At 38.4% G+C, this 15,349-nt stretch overlaps 2 protein-coding genes across 2 annotated transcripts; both read left to right on the top strand.

Annotated features, from left to right (window-relative positions):
• The first annotated feature begins 1,115 nt into the window (after positions 1-1,115).
• Positions 1,116-9,150, top strand: LOC116255674 (26S proteasome non-ATPase regulatory subunit 12 homolog A-like). Its single transcript, XM_031631580.2, has 11 exons — positions 1,116-1,277; positions 2,657-2,845; positions 5,253-5,360; positions 5,458-5,562; positions 5,774-5,830; positions 5,924-6,120; positions 7,272-7,371; positions 7,446-7,558; positions 7,679-7,832; positions 7,917-7,994; positions 8,626-9,150. The coding sequence occupies exons 1-11, from the start codon at positions 1,275-1,277 to the stop codon at positions 8,845-8,847; spliced, it is 1,326 nt and encodes a 441-aa protein (XP_031487440.1). The 5' UTR covers positions 1,116-1,274; the 3' UTR covers positions 8,848-9,150.
• Positions 9,151-13,729: 4,579 nt separating this feature from the next.
• Positions 13,730-14,985, top strand: LOC116256320 (leucine-rich repeat extensin-like protein 4). The gene has a single exon (XM_031632659.2). It carries the CDS (start codon positions 13,753-13,755, stop codon positions 14,935-14,937), a length of 1,185 nt encoding a protein of 394 aa, XP_031488519.1. The 5' UTR covers positions 13,730-13,752; the 3' UTR covers positions 14,938-14,985.
• The last annotated feature ends 364 nt before the right edge of the window (positions 14,986-15,349 follow it).

The following is a 15,349-nucleotide window of genomic DNA, read 5'->3' as shown; positions in this document are numbered from 1 at the left end:
CCGCGCCATTTCCCCTCCTGGCCCTATCGCCCCCAGTTTTTCCACTCAATGGATTGGGTCCAAGGAAGTCTGCCTACTACTAGTTTGGGTCCTCTCATTTTTTTTATTGAAAATCCAAAACTGCTCATGAAAAATAATTGTACATGAAAGTTGATCAAAGATTGGAAGAGCAAAGTTATTTTTATGAGGGGAATATGTGCTTCATCGTAAATGCCGCATGTCCTCAATCATATATAGTTGAATGCCGGTCGATGGCTTTTAGAATCCCTGCAAATGTTTTGAAATCGATTGAAAAAACATTGTAGCGTGTTCCTATCGAGAGATGAAGGGAGAAGACGTTTGCATCCAATTAGATTGTGTTTGTCAGTTAGGTACATCAATAGATCCCGTTTGGATCAGATGTCCAAAAAATCAGATGTGAAAAAACAAAAAAAAAATTCAATTAAGAAATCGAACCTGGTTCATATTTGAGAAATTTGGAACGGCTACTTGCCAACAAAGTCGGATCTACGATTAAAAAAGTTATTAGATTGGATTCGACTTAAAATATTGATTTAAACGAATTCGAATAGAAAACAACCCCTCTAGGCATGGTCAATTCAGATCCGAATTGCATGTTTGGTTTGGCGGGATTTATGACCTCGAGATTTAGATCTACTGGAACCAAATATTTTTAACTTGGATCCGATTCAATTTACCCATGTCGAAGAATTTGGTCCTTGTGAAAGGGTCGCCTAACATTTGGATCCAGGCCCATGTCTCCATGGATCCAGTAAAATGCTGGCTGACTGACACCCTCAACCGCTGGTTACCAATTTGAATTAAATCGGATCTCGTTTAGTATTAAAGATCAAGCATAATAAACCGGACCAAGAATTTGTGACCCTACATTGTTTGTATCTGGATCAGCTTTCTCGTACAGAACCAAATCCTGAATTCAAATTGAACCCGCTCAAAGATGTTTCTAGATTTGATACTAGACGGGTCTATTAAATCAGTCTCGAAGTTGGACCCGCTCAGACTCCCGAACATGTGGACTCGGGCCATGTGTATCGGGTCATAAACAAATCCAACCCGTTCGTCAACTTACCTGCGGCCTTACGCTGCACCACGAGGCGCGGTGGAGAAGGAGGAATAAAGAAAACTAGGAAGCAAGAAAAAGGAAGACGTTAAAAGTACGAAACCCTCTCTCTCTCTCTCTCTCTCTCTGTCCCTCTCTCGGTTCTAGCAGGGCGAAGGGGGAAGCAAAGAGGGTTAGGAGGAAAAAGGAGAAAATGGTGAGTTCAGATTTTTGATTTTCTGTCAGTGTTATGACTCCATTTCGCTCTTTTCTCTGCTTGTATTTGATGCGGCAGGCAAAGATTATTCCTTTTAGTGCGGTTTATCGGATCTAAGTTACTGCTTAAATTCCTCTATCGTGATCTATGTCTGGTTTCTCACAGTGGGTGTTAGTGTTTCCACCTGTTTCACTACCTTCATTTTTGGGGTTTTACTCTTAATTTTAGGGTTTTCTCATTTACAAGTTTTGCTAGTTGGGTTGTTTCCTGTTGTCTTGAAATGCCTAGGGTTCACAAGTGTCTGGAATACGCAAAGGTCTTTCTGATAGATGACCATGCTATACGTTTCTCATTTGTTGTGCTTGTGGAAATTTGGTTAGGTTAAGATTTAGTCGGCATCTTGTTTCGGTGGAATACTTGCTCTGATGTTTTAGATTTTGTTCTTGTTCTCAGGCCCTTCGCTTGAAACGTTAAATACATTCGAATGCCAAATAAATAAGCGAAAAGAGACAACATGCATTTGTAGTAGAACTTGGATTTTGCTTTTACATAAGGTAGACATCGATCACAATGAAACCAACCTGTGAGATTTGGGTACTGAGGTTGCCTCGTGACCTATAGAAAGCCCAGTGGTAATTGCCTGCTTGCGTTCTTGTTTTCGTGGTTCTTTTGTTGGATAACCATCTTTAAGTCTCTTTTCTGTTTTTCGGCATGCCTTCTTCACATTGTCTTACATAGCAAAACTCATAGTTTTCGGATAAGGGCTTTGCGATTGTGTTGGAACTGTAACTTTCAGCAACACAACTTATAACATTTATCGAAATTGAGGTACCTTCATGGGGGTAATGGTCTCCATTGATTTCACCTATAGGTGGGATCTGAGTTCCGCGTTCTTAACAGGCTACTACACACGAGGAAGTGCCCATTGTTGCTCAATCCCTCGTTTGGGACAATACTACTCACGAGGGAAGTGCCATATATATATATATATATATATATATGTATGTATGTATGTATGTCTTCACAGGACTGCCTTGTGTTCTTTACACACGGCATCCATGTAGTGATATACTAGACCTATGCCATGTTGAGGTAGAGCTGCGCAAGAATTTGCAAGGAATGGTCTTCATGTTTGTGTTTATTTTTCTTGGTCATAGGCATTGTGCTCTCACATTCTCGTTACTGCTTTGCACTTTTTTCCTTTACAAGTTAAAAGTGGTAGAGGATTTAATTTCACATTCATCTTGATAAGTGTATTTCTTTCATTGAAATAGTGTGCCTTGTTCCCCACCTCTACCTATTGAACTCTTTGTTGCTTCTTTTCACAGTTGGTTCACTTTTGACCACTTTTCACATGCTTTTTGTTCGACACTATACAGGACGGAAATCTAGAAGCATCTATAGAGTCTCTTTTAAATGTAGAAAAGCAGATGAGACTTGCTGCTGATGTTGCTGGAACTAAGAAAGCAGTCATTGATATTGTGCAACTCTGCTTTCAAGCTCGTGCATGGAAAACACTTAATGATCAGATTGTCCTTCTTTCAAAAAGAAGGGGCCAAGTTAAGCAGGTATATTTGATTAGTGCTTTTTAATGCTCTATAGTCTATACCTCGTGAAGATAAAATGTGCATTTTCTACTATGTATAGTTTCTTTTGCTCCTGTTAGTGAAGACATAAACATTGTCTATGGTGTTATTAATGTTGTGATAGTTCTGTCTTGAACTTGGTTTTGTCCTATCTCCTATGTTGTTAAGGCATCGCCTAGGCGTCAGTTCACACTTGTTGCGTAAGTCCTTCACTTGGGAAATGGATGTGGTGCTGGTGCCTAGGTGTGCCTAGGCTGGACTAGGCGCCAGCACACCTAGTTCGTGGGAAAGTATGTACCGTTATTTTATTATATATGCTGTGGGTTATATTATATGTATCATGTTATATTAGATGTACAATCTGAAATAATGTATATTAAGTGTTGTATATTAATGTGTTATATATGCACGTGTACAATCTGAAGCAATTTTTAAAGTGGTTCCATCTGCAGTTGAATATGTTATAATGTATATTATTTGTACTGATTTGTACAATCTGTTATACTGTATATTATATGTTATATGTGCAATCTGTTGTAATGTATATTATATGTGCTGATTTGGTTCGATTTTTGTTTGTGATGATTCAAATGAAATAGTCTATAAGGCCCTATTTGAAATGGATTTCAATTCATAACAGGATATACAGTTACTCCAGAATTCATATTTAGTTTTTCTATTGCGGTACTTTATCTACAGAACCTGTTGTTTGAGAGTCAGAATGTTTTAGGTATGTGTCTGGAATTGGATTCTGACAGGATCTCATCTAAGAAATGCAAGCATCGTGTCCAGTATGTAAACAAGAATGACGTGTCTTATTTTGTATATCAAACTAAGGCATTGGCTAGAACAGAACAGCTTCCCATTATGTAAACAAGCTGGAAATGTACTGTTAGTCTGCCATGTAAACAAGAACAGAACAGTTTTCCATGTTTCACTTTTTGGCTTTACTTACAAAGTGTAATCATTCAATTAGAACAGAACAAAATAGTTTTTTATGTTTTACTTTTCTGTACTACACATGTCCGTGTTAGTGGTGATAGGCACACCTGGAATAGAAGCTTACAGTTCAGTCATTAAGTACATAGGTTTATTATGTAATAGTTAACATAACTAAAAAATTAATAAAAAAATCAGCCGCCTTTTTTTCCTAGGCACTGGCTGGTACCCAGGCAGAGCCTTGGCACGTTGACAACATAGATTTTCCATATGGAGATAAATAAAATAAAAACAAAACTAGTACAAGCTGATCAGTCTTGGAGTTCTGATCTGGTGTCAGGCAGCGCCTAGGCACCTTGACAACATAGGTTTTGTCATAGGGAGATAAATAAAATAAAAACAAAAGAAACATTAAATTCTTTGGAGAAGCTGATCCAAGTTCTAGAGATCTGTTCTTCCAAATGTCCACAGGGAAAGTTTACATATTAATATTTTAATTTGTCATTTGAGTGAATAAGTACTTCATGTATTTAGTGGATGCAATCTGTTGGTCATATTACTTTTGTCAGTTCTTCGGACATATATGATAGGAACTAGTGGCACAAAGACAAGCTAGATTATTTTCTTTGCCTGACCTTAATAACTAGTCATCAATGTTATTATTGTATTCAAGCATGGATTTGTCACTTTCTAGCGCTATCCCATTGCTGAAGAGAGTCCAAACCATTGCATAAATATGCTCAGCTGAATAAATATATAATCACCTAGTGAGTATGAACTAGGAAAATGTACATTTGCTTTGTATAATTCTCTTGAACATTTGACTTGACCTTGTCATGAAAAGGGGGAAGTTGCTGAGAGGTTTATAGATTTCTTTTCTAGTATATGCGATTTTTCTTTTTTCATGTACCATTGGTGACTAGTAGACTGCTTTTCAGGATATGCGAGAATCATATATGTCCTCACTTTTTATGTCCCAACTGTATAAAATGATGACTACACTGTGATGTTTTTGGTTTATTGTTCTCAGCAACTTTTATATCTCCAGGAATTTTAAAACTTGTACAGGGGATTCCCATCTGTAGTATTTATCTGGAACGTTAATTTGGTTTTATTTACTTGAATAGCTGCTAAGTATTCTTCAAATCTCCATGTGATTTTCCATAAAAGGACCTGTAGTTAAATTCACCTGCTGTACTGATATTAGGATGAGACTGATAGTGAGGACTACAATATGTTGTAGCATCAACAACACATGAACAGAACTTTGTCTTTCCATGCTTACAGTTAAATTTGTGTTCACTTTTACATAGAACACTTGTTTCTTGTCCATCTTGATTCTCAAATTCTCATTTTTTTGTAGGTTATAATATTTTATATATCTTGTTGTGCATTTCATCACTATTACCATCATCATTGTCTCATATGTGCTTTCATTTGCTGGTTGCAGGCTGTGACTGCAATGGTGCAGCAAGCAATGCAATATATAGATGAAACACCTGATCTTGAAACTCGTATTGAACTTATCAAGACATTGAACAATGTCTCAGCTGGAAAGGTCTCCCTATCTCCTGTTACTTGGATGTTATGTGTTAGTTTATAAACTGTGGCATGCTTTGTATATGGTCATCAAATTTAGCTGCACTGTGAAACAGATTTATGTTGAGATTGAAAGGGCAAGGCTTATAAAAAGGCTTGCCAAAATCAAAGAAGAACAAGGACTTATTGCAGAAGCTGCTGATCTAATGCAAGAAATTGCTGTAAGTAGGGACCTGAACATCATTTAGTTCCAGAATTGAAATGAGTAGCTACATTTTATCTTCATCAATGACATAATTCATGTATATAATAGAAAGAAAAACATATCATCTTACAGGTTTACTATTTGGGGAGTTGTGATAGTTTGACTGTTTGCAATATCTATGAACCTTATGCTTGTTCTGTTGTTCTATTGCTCTTACTGCATTTTAGGTGGAAACTTTTGGTGCAATGGCCAAGACAGAGAAAATAGCTTTCATACTTGAACAGGTATTTTGAACTCTCGTTGGCTATGAATGTATGCTGATAATGATTATTAATCATTTTTAACCATTTTTTGAAATTCTAATAATGTTTCTGTAGGTGCGTTTGTGCTTAGACCGCAAAGACTATGTCCGTGCACAAATTCTCTCCAGGAAAATTAGTCCTAGAGTATTTGATGCTGACACATCAAAGGAGAAGAAGAAGCCAAAAGAAGGCGATAACATTGTTGAGGAGGCTCCTGCAGACATACCTTCGCTGTTAGAGCTTAAGAGAATTTACTATGAATTGATGATTCGGTATGGTCTCTTTTGCTTTTCATGCAAGTTTGTAATTCCAATGCTTCTGGCAAGATGTTGCAGTGTTTTTTTATGGATTTATTTTGTTTATTGTTCTTATTTTTGTTGCAACTTTTCTCCATATTTCTATCTCCATTTCATTACTTGTTAGCATGCTATATGATGGTGGGTTTGTTGTTTATTTATTTCACTATCTGTAAATTCTTTGGCACTTGAGTCCAAATTCTCTTCCTGCATATTATTGAATACCACATTCATTTTATGTGACCATTCACTTCAATGTATTATGATCCAGTTTAGGCCTTTGCATAGGGAGAATGTTCATGATCATACGAACAGGAGAGACCATAACCAAAATCCTAGGAAATGAAACTGAGTCATTTGGTTATGAGAGTGGTAAATGGCACAATTTTCATATGTGACCTGGAACTTAGGGTTTCTTAGCTTACCTACATTGTATTTCATGGACTATCAGATGGGGTAGGTGCTTCCATAGTTCTAAGTTTCATTATATAATCTTGTGATCTTGCCTTTGTGCTGAATTTCACTGATTGGATGATCTGTTGGATTCTGTTATGGTAGGAAGTACAACTCGCTTGAGTTTACATGGTTCCATGACATGGCTTGCTTATTTCATGTGTTTCTTCGTCATGTTGTTGCCACAAGGGTTTTTTTTTTTTTTTGGCATCTTGAATTTATATGCCAACGATGGTTGTATAGTTAAAACATAAGACCTTAATTATTCAGTTAGGTTCTTGATCGTATATTTTGGCTGTCAGGTTCCTTATGGATGTCATTTTTTAGTACAGAATCACATGTATTTCTGGCTTCTAGAGAAATAATGAAGTACTTTGACAGCGATGTTCAGGTGCCATTGAAGTCTACTGGAGATTGTATGCATTTCTGATTTCTGGAGGAAATAATATAGGATTCACGGATATTTAGAAATGCTACTGCAACAACATGCTCTTTCTGGAAATTGCAGTATTTAAATCTATCTTATGCTGATTTTACTTAGAAATTGAAGTGCTAAAATATTGTGGAACCTGAAGCAGGAAAGATGAAACAGCATGTTGAAAAATTTTCTTCTGTTTACTTATTCCGCAAGAGAGGAATAAACTTTTGCTTCATGTTGTTTTCTCTCTTGCTAGGTACTATTTCCATCACAATGACTACCTAGAGATTTGCCGTAGTTACAAGGCAATCTATGAGATTCCTTCTATCAGAGAAGACCCAACTCAATGGATGCCAGTAAGTGGTCTGTCTTTACATCTTAATTGCAGTTGTTTTGCAATTCTTTGTCTTATGTTATTTCATTGATGAAGGTCTTGAGGAAAATTTGTTGGTATCTAGTATTGTCTCCACATGGCCCAATGCAATCTAGTCTTCTTAACTCTACATTGGAAGATAAGAATCTGACTGAGATTCCTAATTTCCGGTGAGTGCTGTGCTGAGTTCCTGCCCGCTGGATTTTTTATGTCACTGTCCATGTTGGTTACTCCACCTACGTTGATGCATGACTAACCTTTCACTGTTCTTGGATCTGTTCATAATCAAGTGCACTGTTAAAGCAACTAGTGACAATGGAGGTAATCCGTTGGACAACTCTTTGGGAAACATACAAAGTTGAATTTGAGCGGGAGAGAGAAATGCTAGGTGGGCCTTTGGGGGATAAGGCAGCTGAAGATCTTAGACAACGGATTATTGAACATGTAGGTGTTACAGTTGTGTATCTAAATGCTATTTACTAGTTGATACTTCCTAACACTTATTTAAAAAATGTCCTCTTTTTGCAGAACATTTTGGTGGTTTCAAAATACTATTCGAGAATCACTGTGAAGAGGCTTGCAGAACTGTTGTGCCTCAGTTCACAGGTTTGTGCATGATGTACTATATCTTTGTCTGTATTCATTTTCTCTGGTTGCCCCCTGCCTTTTTTCCCTTTTATAATTCATTTTCCTCTTGTTTGATGACTGCATAAAAATGTGACCACCTAGAAAAGTACAACTGTTCTAGAAAGTGTCAATTTAGCTTTTATCAATAAATAAAATGCCTCTCAGTGAATTTGGCAAGAACCCAACCAATAGCTTCTCAAGTTAACTAATGAAAGAAACTGTAGGTTGGACTAACGAGTAAGTGGAAGTGGAACGGAACGTTCTAATTAGTAATTATTGGTCATGGGTCCATGAGACGCATTCTGCCTTCTGTCTCTGTAGTTGGAATTGGTGGTGGTCTTTTTGGTAAATGACCTGTAGAAAACAATATGGACTCGACCAAGTTCACTTGATTGTGATAAAGAGTCTCAGTCCAATTAGAACTGGGGCTTAATGTTCTTATGCTATATGGGTGGTTATAAACCTTACAGGACTGTGAGCTGGTTCTGTGCTGATCCTGCATCATTCATGTTTTCCAAATCTTCAACGATGGCCTGCCTCCATGGTTCATACAAGTGATAGCCGTTGATACGATTCTAATGCATCATTCCTTTTTTCCTTATTATTTCAGGAAGCAGAAAAGTACATGTCTGAAATGGTTGTATCCCAATCCCTTGTGGCAAAGATCGACAGACCAGCAGGCATAGTTAGCTTCCAGTCTGCAAAAGACAGCAATGACATTCTTAACTCGTGGGCAACAAACTTAGAGAAGCTTCTTGATCTTGTAGAAAAGAGCTGTCATCAAATCCACAAGGAAACCATGGTTCACAAAGCGGCACTTAAAGTTCAGTAACCAACCATTCTCAATCGGTCAGTCATTTGAACACGGGTTCTAGGACATAACGAGATTACAGATCTACTACTGCTTTTCATTTCTCAATCTTGTATTTTCTGATACTCAAGCAAGGTTAGTAGTTCCTTTTTATATTTCTTTGGTATACCTTATTATTTTCAAAGCTGTCTGCATGCGGGCATTGGTCTTGTTGCGGACTAACTGTGTGTTTAATTTTTTGGTGTAATTTTGCATTGTGAGATAAAACAGTTGGTCTGTTGACCTTTGCGTAACTTACCATATCTAAAGTTATTTTTGGTAACACTTTACTGTTGTTTTGTTACGCATGGACAATGCATACACACTTTGCAAATAAACATTACATTCGATAGAATTACAGCTCACGCAAGCACTTCTCCAGGCCCCCGCGTGCCCACAGACACATCCCCTGTGCACGATCGTGATACTGCGTCATGTTTTTTCCACGCCTTCAACCGCCGTGATATCGGCGTTTTTAGACTTTTCTAGACAACTTATTGGTTCTGTAGCAGGTTCTATGAACCCCCCACAGCCTGGACGGTAGGATCAAATGTATCTCCCTAAAAATAACTTAATGCTTCTAACCCTACCTTTGTCCATGATCCTGGTACAAATTGGCTTCACATCAGAAGTTGGGATCTATCCAAGCAGGGCTTGTTCATGATATAGGCAGTGGACGTTCGAACTAATTGAAACATACTTAATATGACTTGATTTTTGAAGTGAATGGGGTAGGCCAAATTTCAATATGGGTTAGAATCCTTTATTTAAGGACAAGCTTTGGACTTTTACTTGGATATAGTTGCAAAAAAGAAAAAAAAAAAGATAGCTGATTGAGCATTCTGAGCCATGCCTAACGATCTTCACTAAATATGGCCAAGTGGAATTGAATCAACTGAGCTCCGGATGTGTATTCGAACACTTTGCGTCCTTGTTTTTTGTGTCGAGCAACATGCTGATGTAAAGCGTGAGTCACCCGAGTGCAGAGGACGTGACCACATAATATATTGGACCCACCACCCATCTCTGGAACATAAACGACCTCTTCCATTTTGATGTGTGGGTAGGCACAGAACGTATAATAGGCTTGTCAATATGCGGTTTATGGTGCAACCAAGTGGTTCATGGTCCAAGTAATGTTGCATATGTTGGACTACTCGACTTCAGTTCATTAAGGGGCTGTTTGGCAATGAGAACCGTTTGTAATGGTTCTATGAATACACTCTAAAATTTAGGACAGTTTAAGATGTTTCATGAATCTATTTCAATCTTTGAAGTAGATTTATATAATAGTTACAAACTGTTCTCTTTGTCAAACAAATCCTAAGAGGCCAATAGATAGAAATGTATTGATAGCACATTCGAAATCGTCCATGATGCAACCCAACAAGCATAAACAGTATAGGTTTCTAGTTGCCATATCTTTCTTTTTCTTCTTAAGGTTTGGCAGGCTTTTCCAGTACCAGATTATGCTAAGAGATGCACCACAAATGTGGAGATTCTGGATTTCATTCAACTTCAAGGTCTTTTAGTCTGATTACATAAAGAATGGTGGTGCAGACTTGGGAGTAATGAACTTGGTCATGCTTTCTTGTAGGTCTCCATCATGGGATCGACTTGTCATAAAGCATTGCAAGCCAGAGGGGCTCAACTATGGGATGCATGTGCGCAAAGGAAAGCGTCATCATTTGCCATCCAAGAAGGTGTTGAAGCCTAGGGCTTCCTTTCTTTCAAAAAAGTTGCAGCCTAGGGCTATTCTCTCCCTACTCTTTCATGCATACACATACTGTGGCCTGCAACTAAAACATTTTTATTTGAGTTACAAAGCCATTTTGTCAACAACTTATATTCTAGTCACTCTGGCATGCTATGTAAGCACGGGATGAACTTACCGTGAGCGAGCTCGATCTGAGCCATTCGTGCTCCTGTAATTCCTGAAGATGAGCTTGAGCTGCTGTTTAAGGTTGCTGTTTTCCATGGACAGACGATCTGCAGCTGGATGAAGTTGAGGAATAAAGCTCAACTTATCTCAAGATGTAAAAATTCTAGCAATATGGCAAGCAAACAAGGTTCAGAATTGCTACTGTCTTCTTGAAAGCCCAAGTGTTGAACCATTACTGCTACCTTTTCTTTTTTCCCCTGCTCCCCGTTCCTATGTAAAGTTAGATTCCCAAACGAAGTAGAATAAATGGTCAGGACTGAGCAAATTTGGGTGTTGGAAAGGTTACATAGCCCCTCTATAAACCAGAAAAAGGGTAAAAGAATGAAAAAGCATCCCCTTTGTAAGGACAAAATGGCAAACATTGAACACTGCGTTTAACTTCAAACACACAAGTGTCCTTTTCACAAGCACATTCCTTCTTGCTTAAGGTCCGTTGGATTTAACAGAGATCTCATTTACATAAACAAGCTTAAAGTCCATTGGATTTAACAGAGATCTCATTTACATAAGCAAGCTTGGATTTAAAATCAGACCTTCTTCCTCCAATCTTAAATTCCATATTTGCTTAATGCAAAAAGGTAAAATAAGATTTTCAAGTGTGGATCTTAGGTCTAACCGAAGTTCCTTAGTTTGATAAACCATAGATTTTACGTCGATGTTTTACCACATCTGTGAAACTAAAGTAAACAAATGCCCCCTAATTTTCCTTATGGTCAGATTCACACTCTTCCCTTAACTAGATGTCAATAACGAAGTAGCTACTTGTATTCTATCGAATAAGGGTGGAGGTTGAATGAAGAGTATCGGAGACATATTCGAATGCAGATTGCACTACTTTGGTTTACCATAATGGAGAAGAAAAAGACGTGAATAGGAAAAAGGTAGGAAGAACAGCCTTGGATCTCAAGCATGTAGTGGATTCTTCAAAAAATGAGAAAAGTGGAACGCACTAAGCAGCACATGGTGGCATACATATTATGTGGTATCAAGCAGTAGCGAATGAAAGGTGGTAAGGAGTCACAGTCCCTCATGCCACGCGCTTCTACTTTGTGCATCCCTCTCTCTCTTCCATATATATATATACACACACACACACATATGCATGTATATATAGTAAATTTAGTTCCATTGTCAAACTGGTTTTTCATGTTTCCATTTTATAAGGATCCAACATACCTAAGCTGGAGAGGGTGGTTGTGTAGTAGAAGAGAAGAAAGAGAAGGAAGGTGAGAGAGTGATAGAGAAAAATGAGGGAGAAAATCTAGTCCCATTTAGCTTTATCACAAAGTTTCAGAAAACTTTCACATTAAAGAAAGCATTAGTATCGGCCGAGTACCTGAACTTGATCATGTTCCACACCATGATAAGCATACGGGAAAAAGAAACCGCATCTATGACATGCATGTGTTCATGAGCATGATGCTCTTCAGGCTTGATAAATCTGGAGAAGTGAGAATCAGATTGTGAACCAGTGTGGTCAGATCTCTCACCCCAACTGTGGTTTCTCTTTTCACAGAAACACATTGAACATTAATCATTTGGCTAAATGATTAAATTAACTATGGATCCAACCTAGATGGGCAGCAAGCAAGTTATATTCCCAGAAAACAACTAGAAATAATCCATAAGATTCACAAACCACCCTTAGGCCCAACCCAGACTAGGTCAAAATAAGATGAAGTCATTGGTCCTGTAGGTTACAATCTTAATCCAATAGGAAATCGTAAGATCACTGCCATCTAATTAAGTTGGACTTAGATAATACATAATGAGTCTCTATCTCCAGTCGTTCCCAAAACCCTAAGCTATTACTGTTCCATGTCCCTAATCTGCTCATATCACAACCTTGTCACCATACAATTCGACTTGGGAAGAAGGATGTAGTATAAGGATCAAGAGGGCACACATGGATCCAGGATCCTTTGGATCTAAATAGTGGTATTGCTCAAAATGCTCTCTTTTGAATAACGAATTCAGAATTAGTGGCTATCTCCCTTGATTACAGCAGAATAGTTTCGTTTTCTTTCTATTATCAACCTTTAGGAATTTTCGTTTTGAAGGATTGATTATGAGATTTTTCCTTCTTGTTAAATTTTTACATGGAAATTGGATTATGATTTATGTAGTACTTATTTGACTCGATCTGAGAGCAGTTAGCTAGTGGAGAAAGATTGGCTTGAAACCACCTTTAAACTATGATTAATGAAGGCAGACTTTAGTATTATGACATTCTACTTGCGATGATGAAACATAATAACCATTGCAGCATGTCAGCATGTCATAATTGATTATACATTCCACAAAGGGAAACGCTATAATAAATAACATGCACTGCTGGTCAATGCGAATCTTATTATTTTTTAGTTTGTTACATGTTTTAAATTATTAAATCCACCAATATGGTGCTGCTCAAAAACTACACAAATAATCTTCTCTTTGCTGGTCTCTGCTATGCTACAAGTGCTGAATTTTAGGCATAAATATGCAATTTGTAAAGGGAATCCTAAAAAGTGGTACCCAACTGTCATGTATGCCACTGCCCATTTTAAAGTTTCGAACAATTGCTTCCACCTAGTCTAACAGGAAATTTTCAGTTTGGCACCTCCGTCAGGCAATTTTAGGAAAAGGACTCGGTTTTCTGAGTGAATGTAAAAGAACTAAAAATATCAAACTTTTATTGTGCCATTAAAGTGACAAAGTTAAGCTTTTATTTTCCACTTAGTTTTTCAGATTGCTTTTATATATATATCGCAACTTTTCCCTAGCAAGTTTGAGATTCTCTTGACAACGAGATCAGTTCCTAAGAAGAACTCAAGAACAACAACTGAATTAAAAGTAGCAGGAAATAGACGGACTGAAAGAGAAATTTTCGTTCTAATTTATCTACGTGTACCCACCAGCACTGTCCCTTGTGCTCTCTTCCCCTCTCTCTCTCTCTCTCTAAAATGGTGAAGAAGCAGAACAAAGCCTGGCTTGTCTTCGTCTTCCTGCAATTCCATCTATCCCCTTTTCTTGCTTACGAGTACAGAACTGATGCACTCCGCACCCGAACTCCAAGTCCCTCGAACGCATACTTGGCCCTGCAGTCATGGAAGTCTGCAATAATCAGTGACCCTTTCGGCGTCACAACAACATGGGTAGGCCCAAACGTCTGCACCTACAAAGGAGTCTTCTGCTCATCCTCAATCCCCATGGCCTCTGACCAAGTTGTTTTCAGCATTGATCTGAACCATGCCCAACTTGGGGGCACCTTGGTGCAGGAGCTCTCCTACCTCGCAGACCTCTCAATCCTCCACCTCAACTCCAACAACTTCTCCGGCTCAATCCCGGACACCTTCTCTGATTTGATCAACCTCACGGAACTGGATCTCAGCAACAATCAATTTTCAGGCCCTTTCCCCTCTGTTGTCCTCAGACTCCCCAGGTTGGTCTTCCTAGATTTGAGGTATAATCGATTTTCTGGGGCCATTCCTTATGAACTGTTCGCTCTTGGTCTTGATGCAATCTTTCTCAACGACAATGAGTTCGCTGGTCAGATACCAATGAGTTTGGGGAGCTCATTTGCTTCTGTCATCAATCTTGCCAACAACAATTTCAGTGGCAGCCTGCCCACCAATTTCGGCTACATAGGTTCAAGGCTCAGGGAGATTCTGTTCTTCAACAATGAGTTCACAGGGTGCATACCAGAAGGAGTTGGGCTTTTCACACAGATGGTGGTCTTAGATTTGAGCTTCAACTCATTGAGGGGAGAGCTGCCCAGCTCACTGGCTTGTCTCTCTGGGATTGAGGTGCTCAATGTTGCCCACAATGAGTTCTTTGGATTTCTCCCTGATGTTCTTTGCTCGATCAAGAGCTTGTTCAACCTCACTGTCTCCTACAATTTCTTCTCTGGGGTTAGCCAGGAGTGCTCGAGATTGGGGTACAGGAATGTGGGGTTTGATGTGACTGGGAACTGCATCTCGGGAAGGAAGATGCAGAGGCCACTGCCGGAGTGTGCCGGATTCGAGGGAGAGTTTTCCTGCATCAGGGTTCCGTCAGCCGACCTTCCTCCGTCACTTTGCAGGGCGCTTGTGCAAGAGAACTTTATGAATCCAGGCACAGACCTGCCTCCTTACTTTTCCTCTCCATGATAGCTCAAGCTGTTGTGCACCAATAAAGTACTTTTTTTTTTTGTTTTTCTTCAGATACTATTAACATGCATGTCGCACTCGTTAGGAATATACCAAATGAAAAAAAAATAACATCTACTAAAGTTCATTACCTTCTTCCTTATATATATATACGTAAAATTTAAAATTGGAAGCTGGTACAATATAGTATGACAACTTCCTACTTTATCTCATTGTTTGTTTGTTGGGGTTGTCAAATATTTACTTGGTTATTTATATGTACACAAGCTAGCTAAAATCTGATTACGAACAATCCTGGCAATTGTTGTTTCTCTTTCTTTCTCTTTTTCTTTACAGTTAATAAAAGGAAGAAGAGACAAATAGATAAGTCATTTAGGTTGAAAGGATGTAAATTTCCTTGTATATATTGACA

The sequence above is a fragment of the Nymphaea colorata genome, chromosome 6 (assembly GCF_008831285.2).
Source record: "Nymphaea colorata isolate Beijing-Zhang1983 chromosome 6, ASM883128v2, whole genome shotgun sequence".
Taxonomy (NCBI): domain Eukaryota; kingdom Viridiplantae; phylum Streptophyta; class Magnoliopsida; order Nymphaeales; family Nymphaeaceae; genus Nymphaea; species Nymphaea colorata.
Note: the sequence above shows the minus strand (reverse complement) of the source record. Positions and strands in the feature narration are given on the sequence as shown.

What these genes read in the sequence shown, in the direction of transcription:
- LOC116256320 (XM_031632659.2), top strand. Translation starts at nt 13,753, where the DNA reads ATGGTGAAGAAGCAGAACAAAGCCTGGCTTGTCTTCGTCTTCCTGCAA.
- LOC116255674 (XM_031631580.2), top strand. An exon ending in ACAATGTCTCAGCTGGAAAG is followed by an intron (nt 5,361 to 5,457) that starts GTCTCCCTATCT and finishes ACTGTGAAACAG; the next exon opens with ATTTATGTTGAGATTGAAAG. An exon ending in TAGCTTTCATACTTGAACAG is followed by an intron (nt 5,831 to 5,923) that starts GTATTTTGAACT and finishes ATGTTTCTGTAG; the next exon opens with GTGCGTTTGTGCTTAGACCG.